The sequence below is a fragment of the Plasmodium berghei genome (assembly GCF_900002375.2).
Source record: "Plasmodium berghei ANKA genome assembly, chromosome: 14".
Taxonomy (NCBI): Eukaryota; Apicomplexa; class Aconoidasida; order Haemosporida; family Plasmodiidae; genus Plasmodium; species Plasmodium berghei.
In genome coordinates, this window is record NC_036172.2 from 405,134 (window position 1) to 429,549 (window position 24,416).

Consider the following 24,416-nt stretch of genomic DNA (forward strand, 5'->3'; position numbering starts at 1 on the left):
TATTAATTCCTTTTTATTTTATTCAAACTCAATAGCTTCAATTTTCCAAAAATATAATATTGGTTTTCTATATATATGCATATGACTTATTTCCTTTGTATCCATATATACTACTTAAATTATCAATACTAAATTTTAAACATTGCATACGTATTTTATTATTATTTTTATATTGTTTGCCCTACATTTAAAATTTGAAAAAAGCTATTTTGTGTTTATTTTCTACTTTATTAGTTTTTCCATATATTATATATTACAAAATAATAATATAAAAAATATATATAATACATAATAGCATATATTCTAAGAATAAGGATAAAACAGCAAAAGGTATAATAATCTTTTAACCATTATATAATTTCCATATATTAGCTTATACAATATTATACCCAACCTTCATAATAATATAAATTTACAAATCGGTTAGTTCTCTCCATAATAAAATGTTATATTTAAAGAATATTATTATATACTAATTTCGAATGTGAATTATTTATCTATATACAATAAATTTGGTTACATTAGAAAAAAATAATAAGGTTCAACTATTCTTTTTTTATTTTTATTTGGAAAACTATTGAATAATTTTAAAATAAAAAATGCACAAAGCAACTAACAATTTTAAATATATATAATTGGATTATCAATCTGTATTTCAATTTTTGCTATCAAGCTGCATTAATTCCATTATTATGTAAAAATAAAAACAAATATTATACGAGTTATATGTTTATTTCTTTGAAACAAATAACCTTATAATTCTATCTGATAATTTGGAAATATAAACACATATCGACATATTATAATAGCACAAAAAGACAATAATGTTTTCTTCAACTTTAATGTGCTTATGTCTTGTCAATTTTACAATGCATATTTCTCAATAATTAAAAACGGAAATTATGCATATGCTTACAATGGCAAAAAAGGAAAAATATATGTTTATTTTATATTTAAAAATATCCATATTTGTAATCTTTTTGTATTTTATGAAAATAGTAAATTAGTTATGGACACCCCTTTATAATATATATGTATGTATAATTATACTTTTAGTGATATGAGAAAATTGTATGCCCTCACCAAATTGAAAAAACAATTATTTCACAAAAACTAAAAACATAATAAAATATCTCTTTATACCACATAAAAAATCGAACGTTTTACTATTTATAAAAAAAAATTCGAAAAATGGTAGTGGCACGGCCGAAACATTTTCATTTATTTACTGGTATATATATCATAAGTTGTTTTAATGTATATTATTATTATTTTATTTATTTAATTCATAGTTGCCCAGTCATGATTTATATATATTTAAGTAAACATTTTCCAAATTCATCAAAAATTATAATAAAACAATTAATACTCGTAAAAAAAGTAAAAATAATATACAAAACATAGTAATAATCCCTAAAAAATATATAAAAAAATAAAATGCATATAATATCAAAACTTTATTTTAATTAACCATCTTTATATTTAAATTGCACAATATAAATGCTATGAATTAGAACCAGTTATAATTATTTTAGTTAAGTATATATTTTTTTAATGTAATAAATTTAATCTTCTTCTTCATCGTTATCATTTCCGTCTTCATTAATTTCATTTTCTAGGTTTTCTACGGATTCATCATTTTCTTCAACATAAAAACTACCTGAGCCATTATCATTATCTTCATTTTTATCTAAATTTGAATTGATTTCGTTATTTTCTGAGGATTCTTTGTTCTCCAAAGCCTTTTCGGCATCTTCAATTGCTTTTTCTGCGGCTTCTTTGTTTTCAAATCCAACCCATGCCCATCCTTCATCATTTTCTTTTGGTTCATAAAAGTAAACTTGTAAAGCACCATATTTCTCTAGGGATTTTTTAAATTGATTCATTGTAACACCTGTTTTTATGTTTTTTATAAACACTCTTGTATCGGCTGATGTTAATGTGATATCATGTTGTGTTTTTGTGAGAAATGTTTTCATTGTGGAGGGTTTTTGGGCTCCTGGCATTCCGCACAAGTTTGTAATTGCCATTTTTGATATTTTAATTAAATGAATATAGTTAATAATGGAAAAGTTGCACGATAACTAAATAGGTAAATACCAAAAAAACGAAAAAATTGAATTAATTTTACTAATAATGCAATTTATTCAAATTATAGAATTAATTTTACTAATTTACAATAATTGTTAAAGTTTATGATTGTTTTCCATTAAAAGACACATTAAATATTTTACATATATTTTATTTTCCAAAATTTGAGAAATTTTGATTAAATTATGTGTATATATTTATTTATAACATAATACAAATTAATTTTAAAATATTAGAATTGTGCTGTGAGAGAAAAATATTTAAAAATTAATAATAAAAATAACTATATATAGTTATTAAAATATATAAAATGAATTTTAATAAAAAAAATATATAATATAAATGTTTTGTTGGAAATTTAGCTAAATGATGGCACATTTTAGCTGTAACAATTTACTTTTTTTATGTACATGTCATAAAAATAATTTCATTGGTATAAAATAATAGCTATTTTAAGTTTTTAAAACCACTTTTTTTTAAGAACATATATGCACACTCATTAAAATAACTGTTATGAAATTTTTGTTTTTTTTGCAACTTTTTTAATATAAAATCTCTATATTTGAAAAATTTCATTTGTGATATAAAGGGAAATGATGTTGTAAAAACAAGCCAAATTTAAAAATCTGTAAAATTGGTATTTAAACTTTTATACTTAAATAGTAAGTGTTTTTTTAATATTGTGTGCACTATTATTTTAATTATAATAACCAAAAAATGCACACTATTAATAATGGCCATATACATATATTTTACACCACACACAAATAGCCAAATGTTTTCCGAAAAAAAAAAGCTACATATTAATTTATTCTATATTACTTAAATTGTAATTAATTTTTTTTAATAATTAAAATCCTTTCATTTTTAACTATAGTTATAAAGCCTATTAAATAGGAAACAAATAAAAAAATATAATATTTAAAATATATAAAAATAGCTGAAACAATATATTATTCAATAAAAACATAAACATAACAATATATACATATATATATGAAGTATACGTATTATCATGAAAATTTTAATTATAATTAAAACGTTAAACAATTTATGCAAAATATTATAATATGTTGTCTAATGCATTCTAAAAATACAAATGTCGTATTTTTCTATTTGTATATATATGCGCACGTGCTCGCGCGCAATTAGTATTGGCCTCAAATTTTTAGTAATAAAATCATTTTTTAACAAAAAAATAGCATTCTTAAAAATGGTCATTTTAAAACTTCCATAATTTCAGATAATTCACTTATGTCCTTGTGGTTCATATATTTTTCCTTTCTTAAAATCGACTCGATAATATTCTTGAGTTGATACATAAATATTCTGAAATAAGGAAGAAAATAAAAATTATATAGCATAATAAAAATATCGATAATAAAGAAAATTAGATAAACGATGAACTTAACAAAATGATGCATAAACGCATTCCACAATTTTATATGTGTGCATATTATCACATACCCCTTATTATCTTCGGTATAGTGGGTTTTCATCAAGTGATATATAAATTTGACGGCACTCACTTGCTTTGAAACTAATACTTCAATTTTGTTTATAACGTTACACCTCTGTATCATACTCTACAAATGCAGAAAATCAAAAGAAACATTAAATAAATAAAATAATGAGCAAAACAAATGACTGAGATGGATAGCAAAAATAAGTAAACTATAGTAACATATTAAATGAAAGAATTACCTCTATTGATCGTATTTCCTTTATCTTTGCCTCAAATGAATCTTCAAATTCTCCCTTTACAAAAAGGAAAAAGGAATAGGCATTCCAGAATGAATCATATTCTGAAATATGCGCAGATATAATATTCATAGTTTTAATAATTTTGTCGAGATAGCTCAAACCGGTTTTATTTGGTATTATGGTTTGTTTGTCATTTACAATAAGGTCAGATATATAATCAAATACCCAAGGTTGTATTTGTTTGACTTGATTTAATTGACATAATGTAGTTAATGCCAAACAGAAACTATCTACATCATTTTGTACAATAGATAATTTAAGATAAGTATCCCAATATTTCCATTCATTATTATTAATTTTTACTGCTTGATTTATACATATTTTTGCTGCTTTATAAACATTATTTTTCATATATAAATATGCTAAATTACCATACGCCATAGCTGTATTCTCATTAGTCATACTTATCATGCGTGTAAAAGCCTTTATAGCTTGATCAAATTTATCTATTTTCATATATGCACACCCCAATATAAACCATATATCTGGTAACAACGGAGATATTTCTAGTGCCTTTTCTAAATAATCACAACATTCCGAATACATTTCTTTGTTGTAATAATGTTTCCCTATAAACCGAGCTGCTTTAGAATATTTATAGTTTGATAAATCCCATGCCTCTATAAAATATTTAAGGCAATTTTCTCTATTTACTAAACCGTATAAACATACTAATGGTGGACTTTTTTTTTTTTCAAGTAATGTATCTAATAATTCTTTTGCTTCAACTTTTCGATCTGCTTCTATTAAGCATTGAATAGCTTCTTCCCATAATTTTAAATCTTTAAAAATATTAAAAGCTGAAACCACAGAGCCTGTTTTAGTCATAACATTTCCTACTTCTTTTTTCATTTCCCAAGTAGTAGGGTAATATATATCATAAATAAACTTTATTCTTTCTTTATTTGGGGGTTCGTCATTACAATATTCTTTTAATAACTCATTTAATTGAGCTTGAGAGCGGTCAACAGTTTTTAACCTGAATGATTCACATTTGCATTTGAACCATAGTATACACGAATGTAAAAGATAGTTCTGATATTTTATTTGCAACAAATGATTTCCTCCTCTTTTACCATTTTCCCCATTCTCAATATTAACGTCGTAGCTTTTTAAGCATCTTGATATTATAGCATTTAGCTTTTCAAATTTTATTTCGTCATAATGTGGATTAAAACGTATTATAGAAAAACAGTAATTAATTAACGCTATTTGCTCGTCAAACGATAATATTTTAAAATAGTTATTTTGCGAATCAAAAAAATAAGGTTCTTCTAATATGTCAGTATCCGGATCGAAATCTTTCAATTTCCAAGTTTTTTTTCCATTAGATTCTATTGGTGAATTTTCTGAGAGACTATTATTCGTTTCGCTATTATTGGCATTATTCTTTATACAATTATTTTCATCACAAACATTAAACTTTTTCTCATCTACATGATTACAGACCCCATTTAATGTATCATCTTCGAGAGCCATACAATTTTTGTCCTCTCTATTTTCAAACGCTTCATCTTTAGTTTGGTCAGTGATTTGTTTAATCAAATCAGTTTTATTTTCTTCTTTATCCACACTCTTGTTATCTATAATTTTATAATCGCTTCTTAATATATCATATTCACTTAGAGGCTCTATTTCTTTAAAAACAGTCGATGTATTATCTTCTTCATCTCCCAATTTGACTTTCAACACTAAAATAGTAGCTGGATTTTTTTGGTATTTTCTTTTTATACCCATGCGACCAGTAAATGTATAATAAAATTTACTACTTTCTGATAATATATCTAGTAATTTATCATATGCATATGTATAATTGTAAAAAGACAGATAAACTGCATAATTTGATAATATATATATTTTAAATTTTTCAGAAATATAATTTTCACAAAATAAATCACAATATGCTTTATTGTCATCTGCATTTTCGCTTATACAACTAAATATATCTACTGTTTCAGATAAGTCAAAATCTCTTTCTATTAAATCAAAATTATTTGGTAATATGCTCATGTTTTTAAATATATTAAAAGGTGTATCAATTATATGTACTTTTAATACATACATAAAGTTACTGCTTGAAGATGAGAATAATCTCTGCCATATAAAATAAATTCTTGCTTTCCATAAATATTTACTTTTTGCAAAAATTATTGAATCTAAACTATTTTCCTCATCATTGTTTTTCTCTTCACGTATTTCCATTTTTTTATCTTCATTATTTTTTAAATAAGCCATTAAATTATTGTAATCTTTTCCATGCGGACTTTTTTCATCATCATGTTTACTAAAATTGTTTAGAACCCCTAAAAATATGATGCATAAGCAAAAGGCATTTATCAAGTTGCAATATTCGTATATATATTCCCCTTCAAGTGATAGAAATTCTAAACATGAATTTAAAAAATCGTCATTTTTTATCTTTATACTATCTAAAAATTCGTTAAAATATTTATCTTCTTCAGATTTCTCATTATTTTTGATCTTTTCATTATTAATGATTAGAGATGGACCCGTCCAATTGCACTGGATAAACATATTTAAAAAAATATTACAACACAATAAAATTTTCATTTCGTAAAAAAAAAAAAAGCAACTAAAAATACATAAACCATTAGCCTCTTTTTTTAATCCCTCTGCCCTTTCTATCCTTTTCTTTACTTGCTCTTTTTCAGCAGAAATAAAATTAAATATTTCTCTTTTTATTTCGTAAATTGTTGAATAGTTCTCATTTTTAAATTTTTCTAAAATTAACTTAAATATGCTACTAACCCATGAATTAGTAATGCATTTTTCATATTTGCATTCTTTAACTAATTTTAAAAGATTAAAAAAATTTCCATTTTCCACAACTAACTCTTCTAATATTGTAGAATTTTCACTTAGCCATTTTTCATTGTCTTCCAATTTTTCTGTTTCATTACCAAAACAGTTTTTATACAAATTTAATAAATACTCTTTAATTTTCTTTTCCTTTTTTTCGTAAATATCTTCATCTTGATTATTCGTATAAATCAATTCTTCTATAGACCACAATACTTTTTTTAAATTATCCATTGATGCAAATATTATATTTTAGTTATTCTATTTTTGGAATTTTCTTATATTTGTTAAATCTACATAATAATAAAATCCATATATACATATATTGTATGTATATGAAAAGTAGCTATAATGTATTTCAAAATCGAAGTCACTTTCAAAAAATATTTTTTTTTAAGAGAAATGTAATAAATAATATTTTTAATTATCATTTGCATCGCTTAACATTTTTTAATAATGTTGCCGAAACAAATTCTATATAATTATCCACTTATATTTTTTCTCAGAAATATTTTATCTTTTCTGAAAATATTTTCTTAATTCAAAATTAATATCGCTATTTATCACCATCGGCCCAGATAAAATTATTTCACATACCTATAATATTAATTATACATATATTTATTTATACATTTACACGATATTATTTTTTAAATAGCTGCAGATTTATTATAAATAATTTTATATTTTTTTAATTTCCTTTAAATAAAACCAAAAGAAAATAATTATTAAGGTAACAAAAAAGGCACTCGCAAGTATTGTCACTTTATTTACTCCTACTACTGTCATTTTTAGTATTATTATCAGCATTCAATATGTTTTAATATATTTATATTTAAAAAATATATTTTTTAAACTGGATATAGATAAACCGAAAAATACAAAGCATGAATTTTGTTCGCAAAACATTCGGTAGAACTAATTTTTTACATTTTAAAAACAATGAAATGGGATTTTTGAAAAATACCAAAAGGTATGAGTCAAGAGTGAAAGCTCATAGATATACTGGTATAACAGCAATAAAAACACATGCTCAAAAAACTGAATGGTATTTAAAAGCGGAAAGAGAGTTTTTAGCTGAACGAAATCAAGTACCAAATGGTTATATTGGATTATGGCAATATGATGATATAAAACACCTGAAGGAGAATATAATAAATATGCTACATTTAAATTGTGCTAACAATAAACAAATACATAAATTTAAAAAGTTAAGCATAAGAAGATTATTGCAAAGAAGGCCGTTTGATACGGGTAGTGCACCTGTTCAAATTGGATGTTTAACTGAAAAAATCTTAAATTTAAGAGCACATTTAATACAACGATGTAAAGATCATCCCAAAAAAAAAACCATGTCTATACTATTAGCTAGACGGCAAAAATTAATGAAATATTTATATAAAACCGATTTTGAATTATACAAACATACTTGCAATTTATTAAAAATTAAATGTATCTTATTTGCAATTCCTGATTCCAGAGACAGATCAAAAGCAATTAATGCCGCTGCTGTTGATGGTGATAGGTGTAAATTTTTGATTAGACAAAAATTGTGGAAAGGAAAATATAGGCCTAGGCCATTAAAAAACTCGAAGGGCCAAACAGTAAGATATACAAGGCACCCAATAGAACAACCACCTTCTGATTATGCATTACCAAAAGAATATAAACCACAAATTTCTAATTCATGGCCATATGGAGTAAAAGAAAGTTATCAAAAGGGGGTTTATACTATTTATAACCCAACCGCCCCTGGCTTGGGGCATTGCCCTGTTCCTATGCTTTTTTGAAAACTATATCCACACTCCTTTTTCTTTTTTGTGATCAACCATAACTATTTCATTTAAATTAGCCATAAATTTTATTTCGTCATTCTAATGATGATTATTTATGATTTATATTTTTCATTTTTTTAGTGTTTTGGAAAATCGCTATTTAATTTATATATTCATATATTTTTTTTAATAATGATTTATCTATGTAATCAAATTTACATACAAAGTTAAAAAATAAAATAAAACATTAAACAAAAATAAATACATAAAACGGAATAAATAAAGAAAATAAAACACAATAAAAAAACAAAATGAAAACATAAAAGTCCTATTATACAAATATTTTTTGAATAACTTTCCACTTTTTTTTTTATTTTGACACCAATGGTTTGTCGACGTGATATAAGTTGTGTATTACCGTCTGTCTCTTTAGCATGCTGAGATAATCATTATATTCATTTTCAAAAACTTTTAATTGTTCACTATCATAATTTGTATTACTAAAAAATTCTCTGAAGCTTTCCTTAGCCTGTAAAAAGTAGAAAAGTGTTTTAATTAATTATAATTTCTTATAATAATATATACTAAGAGGAGCTTCCCCACTTTTGAAATAATTTAATGTTTTCCCCAATGCAAACGATGTGCTGCTTAATATTTTCCATGATACATGTTTATATACATAAGTCTACATACGCAATACATATAAGTATACAATCAAATGGGCGAATATGTATATATGGTTTTTAATGAATTTTAATCATTTTATTTAATATTATATATATTTATATTTTTTTTGCTTTAACCTTATTAGTAAAGTAAACGTTATAGCTTATGTTTTCAAATTTGGATGCTTCGCTCAATATTTGACGATACAAAAGCTTTATTTTTTTTACTTGGTTCATTTTCATTATATAATACAAATTATTTATGGTAAATATTTTAAATTTTCATTAAGTTGATATCTTTGTAAATGCTTTAGTTAGCAATAATTACCTTATATAACAATTTTTTTTCCCTTTTTTCCAAATAAATATAACAGTTTTATATAGAAAATTTTTGTAAAACAATTTTACATATTTTGCAGAAAAACGGAAATATAGGAATGTCCCCTATTTTAAAAATTTCAATGTGCAAATTGCTACATTAATATGCTTAAAATAAGAATGGAGACTGTAATAATCCGAAAAAATCTTTTTTTTTTGTTTGTTTTTTATTTATTTTTTAATTTATTCATTTATTTTATTTTTGGGGAATGAAATAAAGTCAACAGGCTTGGTGAACAAGTTAAATTTAGTTATTTTTGAAAATAATATTAACCATTCAAAATAAAACAATAAATGCAAATTAAAAAATAAAATGGGTCAAATAAAAAATGATCTTATATATATATACTAACTTTATATAGGGAAAAATTAAAGTATAAATTCTGCTAAAATAATTTTATTTTATTATAATTTTTTAAAATAACTTCAATCATATGGAAAAAACTACATAAATCCTAAGTAATATATAATTCAGTTTTTTGAATAATAAAATTTAAGACATGGCTACGTATGTATAATCACAACTTTAAGAACAATTACTAAATGCTTTCGTTTTTTATATCATTAAAAAAATAACTATAATTAAGGTATATCTGAATAGCAGTGAAAACTAATAATAATAATAATATTAGGAAAATAAATATGGTGTTTCGTTCAATTAGTATTTAAATAGATTGAAAATAACGAGATGAAAATACTATGTTAATTCGTCGCCAAGTTCCATATTTATTCCATTTTTGGTGTATAACAGTTAAATAAATAAATAAAGAAAGAAAAATAAAGAAAAATATGCACATTCATATTAATACTCGAGCATGTGCAAGTATAATGCGTATATATATTCTTAAACTTAATTGTATTCATTAACTTCTCTTCTCTTTACATAATGAGAAAATTTTGTGTATGAGTTATTGTCGTTTCAAGCATATGGAATCAATGCATATATGTAGTTTTTTGAGAAATCTATCATTAATTTTTTTCGAAATATTTTCTTAAAAGAAAAACTAAAAGACATATATTCCTTTTGTAACTTTTAAAGTGAAGATAAATAAATATACTTCTTTTGATAATAAATAGCGAGAATCTGCTTCTTCATTTTTAGCCCATTCGATGCGCTTAATATATACACACAATTACGCATAATTGTGCAGTATTAAAAATTTTGAAAAATTAAAATGCTAGATTGTCTTTCTTTACTTTTACTAATATTCACTTATTTCACAATGAAATATTATATTCCTTCAATTTTAATTACTTATACAAAAATGTAGAGAATATTCTGCAAAAAAAAGACAGGCATGATACCAAATTTCCTGATTCATAAGCATATATATATTTATTTTATTAAGAGATCTCCAATTTATTTACTATTTTTTTTCATTCCTTCTTCTCCCTTAAAACTTTGCATAGATGATTAAAAATTTTATCCTATTTCACTAAAAATTTATATTTTCCACCCGTTTACACACGTATATTATCACCCTTTTAATCATTAATAAAATAAACCATATTTAGCTCGTTAATTACGCAAAAAATTTAGTTTCTTAATTTTTACAAATTTTTTTTTAATTATTCTAATAAGAAAAAAAAATCAAATTATAAGAGCAAAATACTTATCGATGTTTTGAAGAAAATAAAAATAGCAAGAGTTCAATAAGTCCAACTAAACTATGCACAAATTTTGTTTAAAATAGCTAAATCGTGAATACGCGCATAAGAACGTAACTGTACACACGCATATACACATATACCTAACCTATATATATATACCTACTTATATATTGTTTTCTCCATATATACTCCTAAATGAAACGATATAATGAAAAAAATATCAATGCAAGAATCCAGAGAGAGCAACAAAATGAATATGCTCGTGAAAGAATAAGAGCGGATATGAAACTTGACAACTATAGTAGGATTCAAGGCATATCTATCGATAAAAATGAAGCCACTCAAAATAAAAAAAATGCTGAAGAGCTAATAAAAGAAAACTATGTAGAAGCAAATGAATATAGTAGCAAACGAGAAGATGATTATGCTATGTCTGTTAATTTTGATAGTGAAAAAATCAAAGAGGAACGAACCAAAAAATGTCAATTATTAAATAAAAAGCAGAAAGAAGAAAAAGAAATTGCTGATAAAATTTTGAGAGAAAAAGCATTGCAACACGCTTTACAAAATGATGAGGGATATAAAAGATTAAAAGGAAAATTAGATGAAATTGCAACATTAAAAGTTAGAGAAAATCAAATAAAAGATGCCCAAATATTAAAAATAAGAGAAAAAGAAGAAGAAGAAAACAGGATAGGAGAACAAATGGAAAAAATTTTAAAAAAAGAAGAAAACGATGATGAAAGAAAAAAACAAATAAATCAAGAAAAAATTATGGAAACAAAAAAAGAGCTACAATATCAAATTAATGAAAATAGTAAGAAAAAGAAGGAAAAATACTATAAAAATTTAAAAGAAAGAAGTAATATGGATAATATTGTGAAATCTTATCAAGAAGAAGAAAGGAAAAAAAAAGAAGAGGGTATAATAAAACAGAAAAAATTGTTAAAAGAATTTCAAGAACAAATCGAATTAAAAAATAAAAAAAAAGAATTAGAAAAAAAAAACGAATTAAATGAAGAATTAAAAAACAATGAATATATTAAAGAAAGAGAAAATCAAATGAAAAATTTCCACAAAAAAAAAGAAGAAAAAAGTATAGAAAAACAAAAAGTTGTTAACGAATTAGCACATAAAGAATATTTAGTGCATAAAGAAAAAGAAAACATAGATGAATTATTAAATAAATTATATATTGATGAACATGATTTTAAAGAAAAACAAAAAGAAATTCAAGAAAATGAAAAAAAATTACAACTCAAAAACGAAATGTTAAAGCAATTAGAAAAAGATGTTAAGTTAAAAGAAGAAAAAAGACAGCATGAGAGAGAAGAGGATGAACAAAGAAAAATCGAAATTTTGGAAGAGAAAAAAAAATTAGACAAAATTGATCAATATACTGATAAAAAAAGGAAAGAAAAGTTATTACAATACAGAAAGGAGATTTATGAAGCCTTCCAAGAAAAAAAAGAAGCAGTTAAAAATGAAAGAATACAAGAAGAACAGGAAAAACAAAAAATTATACAAGAGCAAGCATATTATGAAAATTTAATAAATCACGAAAAAGTCAAGCTTCTAGATAAGTATAGCAAGGACATACTAAAAAAAATGCCAGAGCATGAATACAACAAAATTAAGAATACAAATTAATTTATTAATTCACATGGCGGAAGACAATTTGTAGAAAGTTTTTTCAGTTTAAATAAAAAACTGATATATATAAACAAGTAAATGTAAAGGTGCCAACTAATTAATTTTTTTAAAATAAATAATAATTAAATGAATGGACAAAATAAAACATCAAAAATGAGCTAAAAATTAAGTGTATTTATCCAACCCACGCATATATATGCACTTAATTGAACGTGCGTGTGAAGTTTCAATAAAGTGGGGCTAGCACAAATCGTATGTAAAATATCCTCATTGTGTAAGGTGAATATACATATTTGCAATTTTTAATTGTATAATAGAAAAAATAATTTTATTGTATATATGAAAATAAATACTATTATGGATTTTTCGTTTTACTCTTTATAAAAAACATATTACTAATCTTTACAATTTGACTGTTCTCGTCTCTATTACATCCCAAAGGAGTAAATTTTTATTTATCAATTTCAAAAATATAGTTTTTTTTTTTTCATATTACTTCTTATGATATATAGTTTCGATTTTATTTTTTTTTGGAATTTTTATAATTCTTTTACGTTTTTTTTTTCAAAAAAATCATTATTACTGTATTATGTTTAGAGATCCGTCAAGAGCCCATGAGGCCATGAAGTTTTGTGTCTGATTATGCATAATACCTATTGCATCTTTTTCATGTAATTTAATCTGTGTTTCTAATTTTGTAGTTATATAATCGAAACAATATAAGTATTGATTTTCTCCTAAACAATATACGTATTTATAATTTGGAGAAAAACATGCATAAACAAAATTAACATATTGTTCACTATCCATATCATTATCCGCTATGTTGGTATATGTCTTAATAATTTTCCCTTTTAGATTCATAATATAACAATAAGGTGATTTAGAACATACCAAAATTAATTCGTCTAATGTTTTGGTTATTAGTATAATATTAATAACTGCTGGGTATATAATCGTTTCATTAATATTATAATATACATAAAAGGAATTTATACATTCACAATTTTTGTGATTGTATATAAAAATTTTACCTTCATCTGTACCACAAATAACCTTTGAATTATCTAATGTATATATAGCCGAATGAACAAGTGATGAGTGATTTGTAAACTCTTTTAAACAATTTAATGATTTTAATCCATGTATTTTAACTGTATTATCATATGAACATGTTAATATTTGTGTTTGATCAGTATTAAATTGCATAGATGTAATTGCATTAGTATGAGCATTAATTTGTCTTAAACATGAGCCAGATTTTATCCTCCATATTTTAATAACCCCATTAGAATCACCACTCAATAATATTTCATCGTCTTTACTTATACACAAACTAACAATTGCATTATCATGTGTCATAATTTTATTTTCTTTTTGATATTCTAAATCCATATTTAATTTTCCAGTATACCAATTCCAAATCTCTATAAACCCGTCTGATGTTCCAGTAATTAAATAATTCTTTTGGTACGAAGAAATACAACATTCGACATTTGAATCATTACCAAAATTTATACTTTTTAATATTTTTTCAGGATATACATCAATAGTTTTTATTTCACTTTTTTCGACATTTCTAAATATATCAAATTCGCCATTTTTATTTTTAATAATATTATGTTCATTTTGCCATTTTAATGCCATACCTATTAAAGCTAGTAATCTTGATGGCGCACATGATGATATTTCATTATTTATCATCATACATAAATTATTTCTTTTTTCATCTTTTGTCATACCATCATAGAGTATATTTTTTCCTACACTGTTACCACTATTAGCACTGTTCAATATTTCTACCAGTTTTTTATATTTATATGAATACTTTTTTTCCATCCTTTTAAATATTATGCATTCATTCATTATATTTTCTGCTAATTCTTTTTCTTTATATTCAATTAATTCACATATTAATTGTTCATATATATGCATTAATGTATCATCAGATAAGTCTATAGTACTTATATTAAATAATACATTTTTCCAATCCCCTTTATTAATATCCCTTATTAAAATATCAATATTGCTTGTTGCATTTAATTTTACATTGCTTTCTTCTTGTAATATATAAAATGATCTTATCAAATTATTTTCCTTCAAGTATTGCAGTATTAGTCTAATTACATCAGTAGCTGACACATTTAGCGACTCCACCATTTTGTTCCCTTTTTATCCTGGGTAAATCAATATGATGAAATATATATAGTATAATAAAAGTGGTATAAATAACAAATGGTGAAAACAAATTATAGGATTGATTATTTAGTTTGTTTTTCACGAATACCTAATCTTATGGAAATAAACTAATAAATCTAAATAATATATTTATACATGAACGTATTATAAATCGCTATTTGAATAGCCTTTCCATTTCAGGCAAGTATAATTAAAATCGTGGTTTAATAAGCATTAAAAACCCCAAACTTTATTATAGCTAAAAAAGATTAATAACGTTCCTCCACGTTTATTTATATTATCATGTTGTCAATACAAAAAAACGTATCCATGTAAGTATTATTTTTTATATATATAAACTTTTAATTATTTGTTGAGCTCCATCCTATACAATACACTCAACAGTCGAAGAAATAGTAAATAAAATATATATATATATATATATATAAATGAAAAAAAAAGAGAAATAACTAAAAAATTAAATGTTATTTTTCAGATTCATGTTTCCCCCAAAAAAAATTAAGTTTAAAAGCCAGAAAAATAAATCAAAATAGTATAAAATAATTTGTGCGCTATTTTTTTTAAGATGTAATAAACACTGAATTATAGCGGATGCAAACAAGTACCATGATTTACGCAGCACACTATGCATTTTATTATAAACATACGTATTTTAACTTTTTTTTTTCATGTTTTTTTTTACTTATTTTTATTGTTTCCTGTGTTATACACGCAACGCAAAGAATTAACTTAAACATGTGAAAAAGAAAGAAACGATATTTTATTATTTTTTACACTGATTATTATTTAAAGAAAAAATAAAAAAAAGAAAATGCATTATGCTAATGCATAAGAATAAATTGTAACTTTTTTTGTGTACCATAGCCATCCTTGGTATTTTTGATTTCTTCTGCGTCCCCAATTTACAATTTACCTAATCAGTAAGTCTGTTACACATACGCACATAACATAATTATGAGCAAAATGATGGAAGCAGGCAGAATGGCTATACGTGCGAAAATTTTCGGTTATAATAGCATGGTCCCTGAAATTGGAAAAAGAAATTTTGCTAGTGACAACTTAAGGTCTTTATCCCTTCGTATGAAATCAATTAAGTCGATCCAGAAAATAACAAAGGCTATGAAGATGGTTGCTGCTTCAAAATTTAAAGGCGATCAAAAACGATTAGAAAATTGCAAATATTTTTCAACTCCATTAGCTGATATATTTAATAGATTAAACCAATTGGATATCCATAAAAAAAATGAAGATTTAGCTATAATAGCTATATCATCAGATAAAGGTTTATGTGGTAGTGTAAATTCATCGATATCAAGAATATGTAAAAATATTTTAGAAAATGATCAAATAGACAATGAGCTTGTTAATAACATTTCACCAAATAAAATATCATTATACGGAATAGGCGAAAAAATAAAATCGGCTTTAAGTAGATTACATAGTGATAAATTTGAAGCTGTTTATAGTGAATATAATAAGATACCAATCAATTTTATGACTTGTTCATATATTGCTGAATCTATATTAAAAAAAAATCATACGAATTTACTTATTGTATACAACAATTTTAAATCTGCTATTTCATTTGATACTAAAATTTTAAGTATTTTTTCCCAAAAACAATTAAACAAAATTAACAAAAAAGAGTTAGCGACTTTCGAATTCGAACCTGAACTCGATTATATTTTTAAGGATGTTTACGAGTTTTATTTTACATCTATAATATATAATTGTATAATTGAAAACCTCGCCTCTGAGCAAGTAATATAAACAAGGCTCTAAAAAATGACAAATACATATTTATGTATACAAACTAATATTAATGGATATATATACAATTATATTGAAAAAAAATTACACACCACGTGAAATGCTATATATAAATATTCATACAATTTTTTTAATATTTCTACTTTGTAGTCTGCTAGAATGACAGCAATGGACAATGCATCATCGAGTGCTACGGATATGCTCGGTGCTCTATCCCTACGATATAACAGAGCCAGACAGGTATATATGAATGTGTGCATTCCCCATTTAATAACTCTGCACTCCTTCATATTGTAATATGCATGCAGAAAGATAGAAAACAAACATATAATTTTGCCTATGCTATTGGCATATATCCTTTCACCCATATATACTTATTTTCCTTTCTTTATTCTTTACCGTTAGTCGAAAATCACCCTAGAACTCATTGAAATTATATCTGGTGCCAATGCCTTATAATTTATAAGAGAAAATTTCAGACAAAAATAATGTATAGAATGTGCATACGCGTGAAGTTTGTTTCATTTGGTTGAGAAAATAAAGACCGGCCAAACACTAAAACAGATAGGAATATACTGATTCCTTTAATTTTTATGTTTTTTTTCATTTTTTTTATTTTTGTATATAATGTTTTATATTTTTTGGAATTTTCACAAAACATAATTTAAACATAAAATCCATATTTCCATAATTACCGAGCGCATATACCCCTCTTCAATTCGAAAAAAAAAAAGGCAAATAGATAAATGAAATTAAAAATAGCTATTTGTGCTTAAAATAGTGGTGTAATGCATATTCACAAAGTATACAAGTATTGAACACTAAAGCGGGGTTTATTAATAAATTAACGAAAAAAATGAAGCAAAAATCGCTCTATCTATTTCTTATGTATACAAATTAAAATCATATTTTATGTTACTTTTAATACATTAGTTTACTCTTATTTTACATATATTTCTTTTAGAATGTTCATTTTGCATTTTCAAAATTACGGATACGCTTTTATACAAAGGTACTATAAAAAAAGATACACTTATATCGTTTATGAGGAAATTACTAAAATAAAATAAAACACCGACTTTAAAAGTTCAATGATAAGACTGAAATAGTGAATAGGAAAGGCATTTAAATTTAACAAAATATAACAAAAATTAATAACTGCCAAATGAGTATACAAATCAAATACAATATAGTAGTATAGACCCAATAGGGGGGTTGCTACAGTTCATTGTATTTTTATTTTCTCGTGTTAGGGTATAAATATATTTTTTGTAAATTGATTACATACAAGTATAGCCATATTTTTAGTTAATTAAAAAGCATTTAGTCGTAAATATTTTGCTTTATTGTGGTAAACTATAAGGCATAATGAAGTGTGAAAAAAAAAGTATTAAACAAAAAATAGGAAAAATGGAATTAAAATAAAATAAACAAAGTATCCATTGTTATAGTGTTAAACAAATAAATAATATTTTAACATTCTTAATTTTTATTGTTATTACTAATTTTATATTTATTTAATTATTTTGGAAATTCCTAGATTGTTGCTTAGCTTAATTGCACTTATATATTTTATATATATTATATATATATATATATATATATGCATATTATTTTTTTTCTTTATACTTTTCATATATTTTCATACTCTTTTTCACACCTTTTCATATTTTTCTTATTTTTTTTTACTTTTTATAATTATTTATATTTTTAATATTTTCCTTTGTTTTTTCCATATACCCCAAATAAGTTTAATTCCTAACTCACGAAAAAATAATTATAAATAAATATGAATATTTATTGTGGTTTCTTGTGATTTCCAAAAAGAGAAAACGCATGGAAGCATAAGTAATATATATATGATATTTATTTATTTTATATAATTATATCCTTAACGAGTCATCTTGACTCACAAAAATATTATATACCATATTAGGAAAGGGACAAAAAGGGAAGCGCAGTAAACGAAGTTGGGAAAATTTACATATATATACACGCATGGTGTACATACTTATTCCTGCTTAGAAAATTAGCACAAAGAGATTATACTGAGCGACATGCACACGCGTATTAAGAATATTTAATTAGCATATTGAGAAATAAGTCCATAAGCTAGGTAAAAAATATATGATGTAAGGAAATAGTCATGAATATATACATATATATGTATGTAGAAAAATAAACGAAATTATAAAAAAAAGTAGGAACATAAATAGAAAAATCCACACACAAAAAAAGAATTATCAAATACCTACTAAAGATCATGGCGTGTATTAGTGCGATTTTTATTATCGATTTAAAGGGGAAAGTGATAATAAGCAGAAATTACCGAGGTGAAATAAATGCAAATTTACTTGAAGTTTTTTATAACTGTGTAATAGATCAAGAAGATAATTTGATAAAGCCAATCTTTCATGTAAATGGTATAACATATTGTTGGGTTGCTTATAATAATATATATATTTTAGCAATAACCAAAAAAAATAGCAATGCAACGTTAATAATTACTTTTTTATATAAATTAATACAAGTATTAAAAGATTATTTTAAAGTATTAGAAGAAGAAAGTATAAAAGATAATTTTGTCATTACTTATGAACTATTAGATGAAATGATAGATAATGGATTTCCACAATTGAGTGAAGTTAAAATATTAAGAGAATACATAAAAAACAAAGCTCATCAATTAACTGTTAAAAATGTAAAAATTCCTTCTGCTATAACAAATTCTGTATCTTGGAGAAATGAAGGAATCAAATATAAAAAAAATGAAATATTTTTAGATGTTGTTGAAAGTTTAAATATTATTATTTCATCTAATGGCACTGTTTTACGAAGTGAAATTATGGGTTGTTTAAAAATGAAATCGTATTTATCTGGAATGCCAGAATTGAAACTTGGTTTAAATGACAAGCTTTTATTTAACAAAAACTTGACCAACTTTTCAACTCTTGGGAATAACGGAAATAATAATATTTTGGGAAATAACAATTCAAATTCTGGTATTGTTTCGAGTAATATCAATGCAATAAATAATAATAGAACAAAATTAGTAGAACTAGAAGATATAAAATTTCATCAATGTGTAAGATTATCAAAATTTGAAAACGATCGAACAATTTCTTTTATACCTCCTGATGGCATATTTAATTTAATGACGTACCGATTAAGCACTCATGTAAAACCCTTGTTTTGGCTAGATATAAATATATCAAAAAAATCTCTCACAAAAATTGAATATATCGTTAAAGCTAAATCACAATTTAAAAATAAAAGTATTGCTAATAATGTGGAATTTCATTTGCCAGTTCCAGCAGATGTTGATTCACCACATTTCCAAACTTATATTGGTACTGTTAAATATTACCCTGATAAAGATATATTATTGTGGAAAATTAAACAATTTCAAGGCCAAAAGGAATATATTATGAATGCACAATTTGGTTTACCATCAATTGTATCGAATGAAAATAAAGATATATATTATAAACGGCCTGTAAATGTTAAGTTTGAAATCCCATATTTTACTGTTTCAGGTATAACTGTACGATATTTAAAAATTATTGAAAAAAGTGGTTATCAAGCTTTGCCTTGGGTTAGATATATCACACAAAATGGGGATTATCAAGTTAGAATTTCATGATCAGCTAATTGGAATTTATCAAAAATAATGACAGCAATTTATTCCTTAAAATAATCAAAATCTAATACACCCAGGACGAAAGAAAGATACACCTATTTTTTCGTAATGTGTAAGTGGGGAATGGTGATAGTAATACCTAACCCGACGAAACAAACCCGACAATATAAATAGCAAATAGAGATTATCCTTTTATTTCAGGTATCTACAATTTTTCGTTAAATAAATACCTCTCTCTGATATGTGTATAATACCAACAAGGGGCCAATGGAAAATGTGATTCATTTATTATCCCTCTACATATATGGATGTACATATATATAGAGAGAAGTTTCAATATTGTGCTGGTTCGTTTTTTTTTTTTGCACCAAAAATTGTTTCCTAATCATTTGCACCCACATATGCATATTGAACAGTTTTTCTCCTTTTTTTCTCTAAACTTAATTTTTTTTTGAACATAATAAAATACAGTAAACCACTTTTGGTTCTTTTACTTAATTTTGAATTTTTATTAACTCACAAACTATGCACAAATATATAATGCATCGAGGCGCAAACAAGTTGAACATTTTTCAAGATATCTTTACATACAATTTTGTTACTATAAAGTTATTACATTTATTAATAATTTAATTTATCTTTACCTTTCTTTGCAATTATGCAAATCTCAAAATAAATATGAATACTACTATTAAGTAGCATTATGTCAATATATGCCCAATTTAATTAGGGCACATTTTGCATACATATTTATATAGAGGATGGATTAATTTTTTAATAAAATCATCTACCACTGAAATGTTTGAACAATCCAATTATTTAATATATATTTTTTTAGATACTATAAAAAAATTGATTTTTTAAAGTTATCGCATAAAGCATACAATAAAAAAATAATAAAAACGATAATATAAAATAAATGATATCTATATGCATATATTCATAAAAATTAATTTTTATTTAACAATATAAAGCGGAATATATAAAGAGTAACCTTTTTCTAGTGCCCATATACATGCATTAATAAAAATTTAATGGTTCACAGATATGCTCTTTAATTTTGGGGATGAGCTTGGATATGGTGTATTCACACAGCTATGTTTTGTTTACTAATAGTGAGAACGAGGACAAATCGTGCATGTCTTTTCTCTTTTATTTAGTTTTATGAGCATATACATATGTGGGCAAGGATATTCAGTAACACTTAATTATACACCATATATTTCCCAGTTGCCGAAAATTGCTTACAACCATGTATAACTTTATTGATTGCGAGTAATAAATCCTTTTCAGTAATTGTTTTTCTCCTTGCTCTGATTGCAAACATTCCTGCCTCTGTACATACACTTCTAATATCTGAACCTGTGCTATTAGGGCATAATCTTGCTAAAAGTTCAAATCTCACATCTCTACTCATGTTCATAGTATTAGCATGTATTTTAAAAATATGTGTTCTTCCTTCAAGATCTGGTAAACTAAATTCAATTTTTCTGTCAATTCTACCCGGCCGAACTAAAGCGCTATCTAATGTATCTGGTCTATTAGTTGCCATTATAACTTTTATATTACCTCTATTGTCAAAACCATCTAATTGATTTACTATTTCAAGCATAGTTCTTTGAACTTCATGATCTCCATGGGCACTTTCATCTCCTCTTGATCCTCCTATTGCATCTACTTCATCGATAAATAAAATGCATGCTTTTTTAGATTTAGCCATTTGAAATAATTCTCTAACAAGTCTTGCCCCCTCACCAACATATTTTTGAACTAATTCTGATCCTATAACACAAATGAAACAAGCATCTGTTCTATTTGCAATAGCTCGAGCTGTTAATGTTTTACCTGTACCTGGAGGCCCATAAAGTAAAACACCCTTAGGTGGGTCAATACCTAAAGTTACAAATCTCTCAGGTTGTAATAAAGGCATTTCAACAACTTCTCTTAATTTTTCTAATTGTTCTTTACATCCGCCAATGTCATTATATGTTATATCTGGTTTTTCTTCAACAGTCATCATAGTAACACTAGGATCTATTTTAGGAGGCAATAAAATTTGAATTTTATACTTTGTTCTATCAACCCCAACTCTCATGCCTTCTTCAATATCACTAGGTGCCACCTTCTCGCCTAAGCCGACAACAAACTTTGCTATTTGTTTTACATTTATTATATATTTTGTTTGATCGGTATCAGAATTTATTATCTTTGTACATCTAGCTACTTGTAGTGGCTGCTCTTCATTTAACATTTGCTTATCTAATTGCAAGTCCCATTGATTTGGCAAACATAGCCCTGTATCGCTTTCCCTTACCCCACATAGCTTATTAATGTTAGTAACCAATCCAGTAATGTCATTTTCCACTTTTTTTATACTTTTAGAATATGGTCCAGAACCCTGTAAAAAAAACAATAAACAAGGATTCATAAGGATAAATAATCATAACAATAAGAGTATTGAAAGAAAAAAAAGAATTGGGGAAATTTAAATAAATTTGATATGATATAATTGATGAAAGTATAATAAATTGACCCTCCCCATATACAAACACATTTCTCATTTTCTCTATGCATATGCATTTCACTTAAGGAATAGTTTCCATCCAAAAAAAAATACATACACACTAAACAAATGAATAAAACAAGCATATCTATATAAGTATGTAAAAATATAGATGGAATTATTAAAAAGCTCGCTCTTTCCTTACATATGATTTCAAAATGTTTATATCCTCATCATCTAATGGTTTGGACTGAGTAGCTGGTTCTTCTTCCATATTCAATTAAACAGGTACACGTAAATTTTGAAAACCAAATATATTTTATCTTAATATTTTTAAGAAAAATATATAAAAATATAAACTGATTTATAATATTTTTCTTAACAAAAATTTACGTTTATATTATCCAGTATAAACAGGAACAATGCATTTATTATTATCTACTCATTGGAATTTTATTTGGAAAAAATAATAAAATAAAAACAAAAGAAAAAAAAATATTTAAAAATTTATGTGCTAATAAATATTCTATAAATACAATAATAGCCAAAGCTAAAGAAAATGTTTCAGTTGATACATATTGTAAGCATATTATTATTCAAAAAAATAAATTATTGCATATATATTTATCATTTAAGTTAAAGGCGTAATTTAATTTCACATTCGAGGAGTAAAAATAAAATAAATTAAAAGTGTAATAAAAAAGAAATAAGCTGTAATCATATTTTATTTGTTTATTATTTCATTATAAAAATAATTAAAATGTAGTAAAAGGTGTAAATTCATATTTTTTTAAAGAAAATTAAATTACAATACTAAAAGTCTTTAAATTGTAAAGCGTAAAAAAAAATGTGCCAATATCCATAAATTATTATAATATATATTTGGAATCTTACAAATCAGCGTATTTATTAATATCTAAAATAATTTTTAAATTATAACAAATAATTTAAAACACAGAATTTATCAAACATTTCAAAAACACTACTTACTATTATTTTGTATCACTCAAGCATTTTATTACCTCCTTTTTATATCATTATAAAATTTACAAAAGATATACATATATTTTTTTATTCATCCATTTTATTTGTTCTTATTACAGTTTATTGCTCATATTAAAAACATTTGTCCAAAGTATATAATGAAACCGCATTTTAATAATATCATGGCTTTATATAAATATAGCATAATGTTGCATTATATACATAACAAATATAGCACAGATTTGTATAAAATTTTAAATAAAATTTTATAAATATACGATTTTAATATGGGCTTTAGTAGTTTATGTTATAAATTATATGACACCTTTTCCTAGTACATTTACATTATATTTAATATATTTTCCTATGCTTTTTATGAAAAAAGAACGTTGAAAATAAAAAACACCCCAATTTAATAAGTATGTAATAACCTTTTTCAAATAGCGTCTATTAAGAATTTGATATATTACCGGTATATTATATTCTTATGAGGTGTGCTTGCCTATTACCATAAGAGGATAAACATAAAGGAAAAGATAATTTTTAATAAGAAATAATGCATT

At 24.3% G+C, this 24,416-nt stretch overlaps 9 protein-coding genes across 9 annotated transcripts; 4 read left to right on the forward strand and 5 right to left on the reverse strand.

Annotated features, from left to right (window-relative positions):
• Positions 1-1,565: 1,565 nt before the first annotated feature.
• PBANKA_1409200 (RNA-binding protein, putative) lies at positions 1,566-2,030 on the reverse strand (the record flags this gene model as incomplete). Its single annotated transcript, XM_034567415.1, has 1 exon — positions 1,566-2,030. One exon carries the CDS (start codon positions 2,028-2,030, stop codon positions 1,566-1,568), a length of 465 nt encoding a protein of 154 aa, XP_034423914.1.
• Positions 2,031-3,308: 1,278 nt separating this feature from the next.
• On the reverse strand, positions 3,309-6,909 carry PBANKA_1409300 (tetratricopeptide repeat protein, putative; the record flags this gene model as incomplete). The annotated part of the gene is made up of 3 exons (XM_034567416.1): positions 3,309-3,420; positions 3,559-3,677; positions 3,796-6,909. 3 exons carry the CDS (start codon positions 6,907-6,909, stop codon positions 3,309-3,311), a joined length of 3,345 nt encoding a protein of 1,114 aa, XP_034423915.1.
• A 653-nt stretch (positions 6,910-7,562) lies between these two features.
• On the forward strand, positions 7,563-8,465 carry PBANKA_1409400 (mitochondrial ribosomal protein S15 precursor, putative; the record flags this gene model as incomplete). The annotated part of the gene is made up of 1 exon (XM_034567417.1): positions 7,563-8,465. The coding sequence occupies one exon, from the start codon at positions 7,563-7,565 to the stop codon at positions 8,463-8,465; it is 903 nt and encodes a 300-aa protein (XP_034423916.1).
• A 355-nt stretch (positions 8,466-8,820) lies between these two features.
• On the reverse strand, positions 8,821-9,358 carry PBANKA_1409500 (protein ISD11, putative; the record flags this gene model as incomplete). Its single annotated transcript, XM_034567418.1, has 2 exons — positions 8,821-8,979; positions 9,254-9,358. 2 exons carry the CDS (start codon positions 9,356-9,358, stop codon positions 8,821-8,823), a joined length of 264 nt encoding a protein of 87 aa, XP_034423917.1.
• A 1,941-nt stretch (positions 9,359-11,299) lies between these two features.
• Positions 11,300-12,754, forward strand: PBANKA_1409600 (meiosis-specific nuclear structural protein 1, putative; the record flags this gene model as incomplete). The annotated part of the gene is made up of 1 exon (XM_034567420.1): positions 11,300-12,754. One exon carries the CDS (start codon positions 11,300-11,302, stop codon positions 12,752-12,754), a length of 1,455 nt encoding a protein of 484 aa, XP_034423918.1.
• A 582-nt stretch (positions 12,755-13,336) lies between these two features.
• On the reverse strand, positions 13,337-14,917 carry PBANKA_1409700 (alternative splicing regulator, putative; the record flags this gene model as incomplete). Its single annotated transcript, XM_034567421.1, has 1 exon — positions 13,337-14,917. The coding sequence occupies one exon, from the start codon at positions 14,915-14,917 to the stop codon at positions 13,337-13,339; it is 1,581 nt and encodes a 526-aa protein (XP_034423919.1).
• Positions 14,918-15,910: 993 nt separating this feature from the next.
• On the forward strand, positions 15,911-17,185 carry PBANKA_1409800 (ATP synthase subunit gamma, mitochondrial, putative; the record flags this gene model as incomplete). Its single annotated transcript, XM_034567422.1, has 3 exons — positions 15,911-16,717; positions 16,877-16,966; positions 17,132-17,185. The coding sequence occupies 3 exons, from the start codon at positions 15,911-15,913 to the stop codon at positions 17,183-17,185; spliced, it is 951 nt and encodes a 316-aa protein (XP_034423920.1).
• Positions 17,186-18,989: 1,804 nt separating this feature from the next.
• Positions 18,990-20,369, forward strand: PBANKA_1409900 (AP-1 complex subunit mu-1, putative; the record flags this gene model as incomplete). Its single annotated transcript, XM_034567423.1, has 1 exon — positions 18,990-20,369. The coding sequence occupies one exon, from the start codon at positions 18,990-18,992 to the stop codon at positions 20,367-20,369; it is 1,380 nt and encodes a 459-aa protein (XP_034423921.1).
• A 1,201-nt stretch (positions 20,370-21,570) lies between these two features.
• Positions 21,571-23,143, reverse strand: PBANKA_1410000 (26S protease regulatory subunit 7, putative; the record flags this gene model as incomplete). Its single annotated transcript, XM_034567424.1, has 2 exons — positions 21,571-22,764; positions 23,075-23,143. The coding sequence occupies 2 exons, from the start codon at positions 23,141-23,143 to the stop codon at positions 21,571-21,573; spliced, it is 1,263 nt and encodes a 420-aa protein (XP_034423922.1).
• Positions 23,144-24,416: the final 1,273 nt, after the last annotated feature.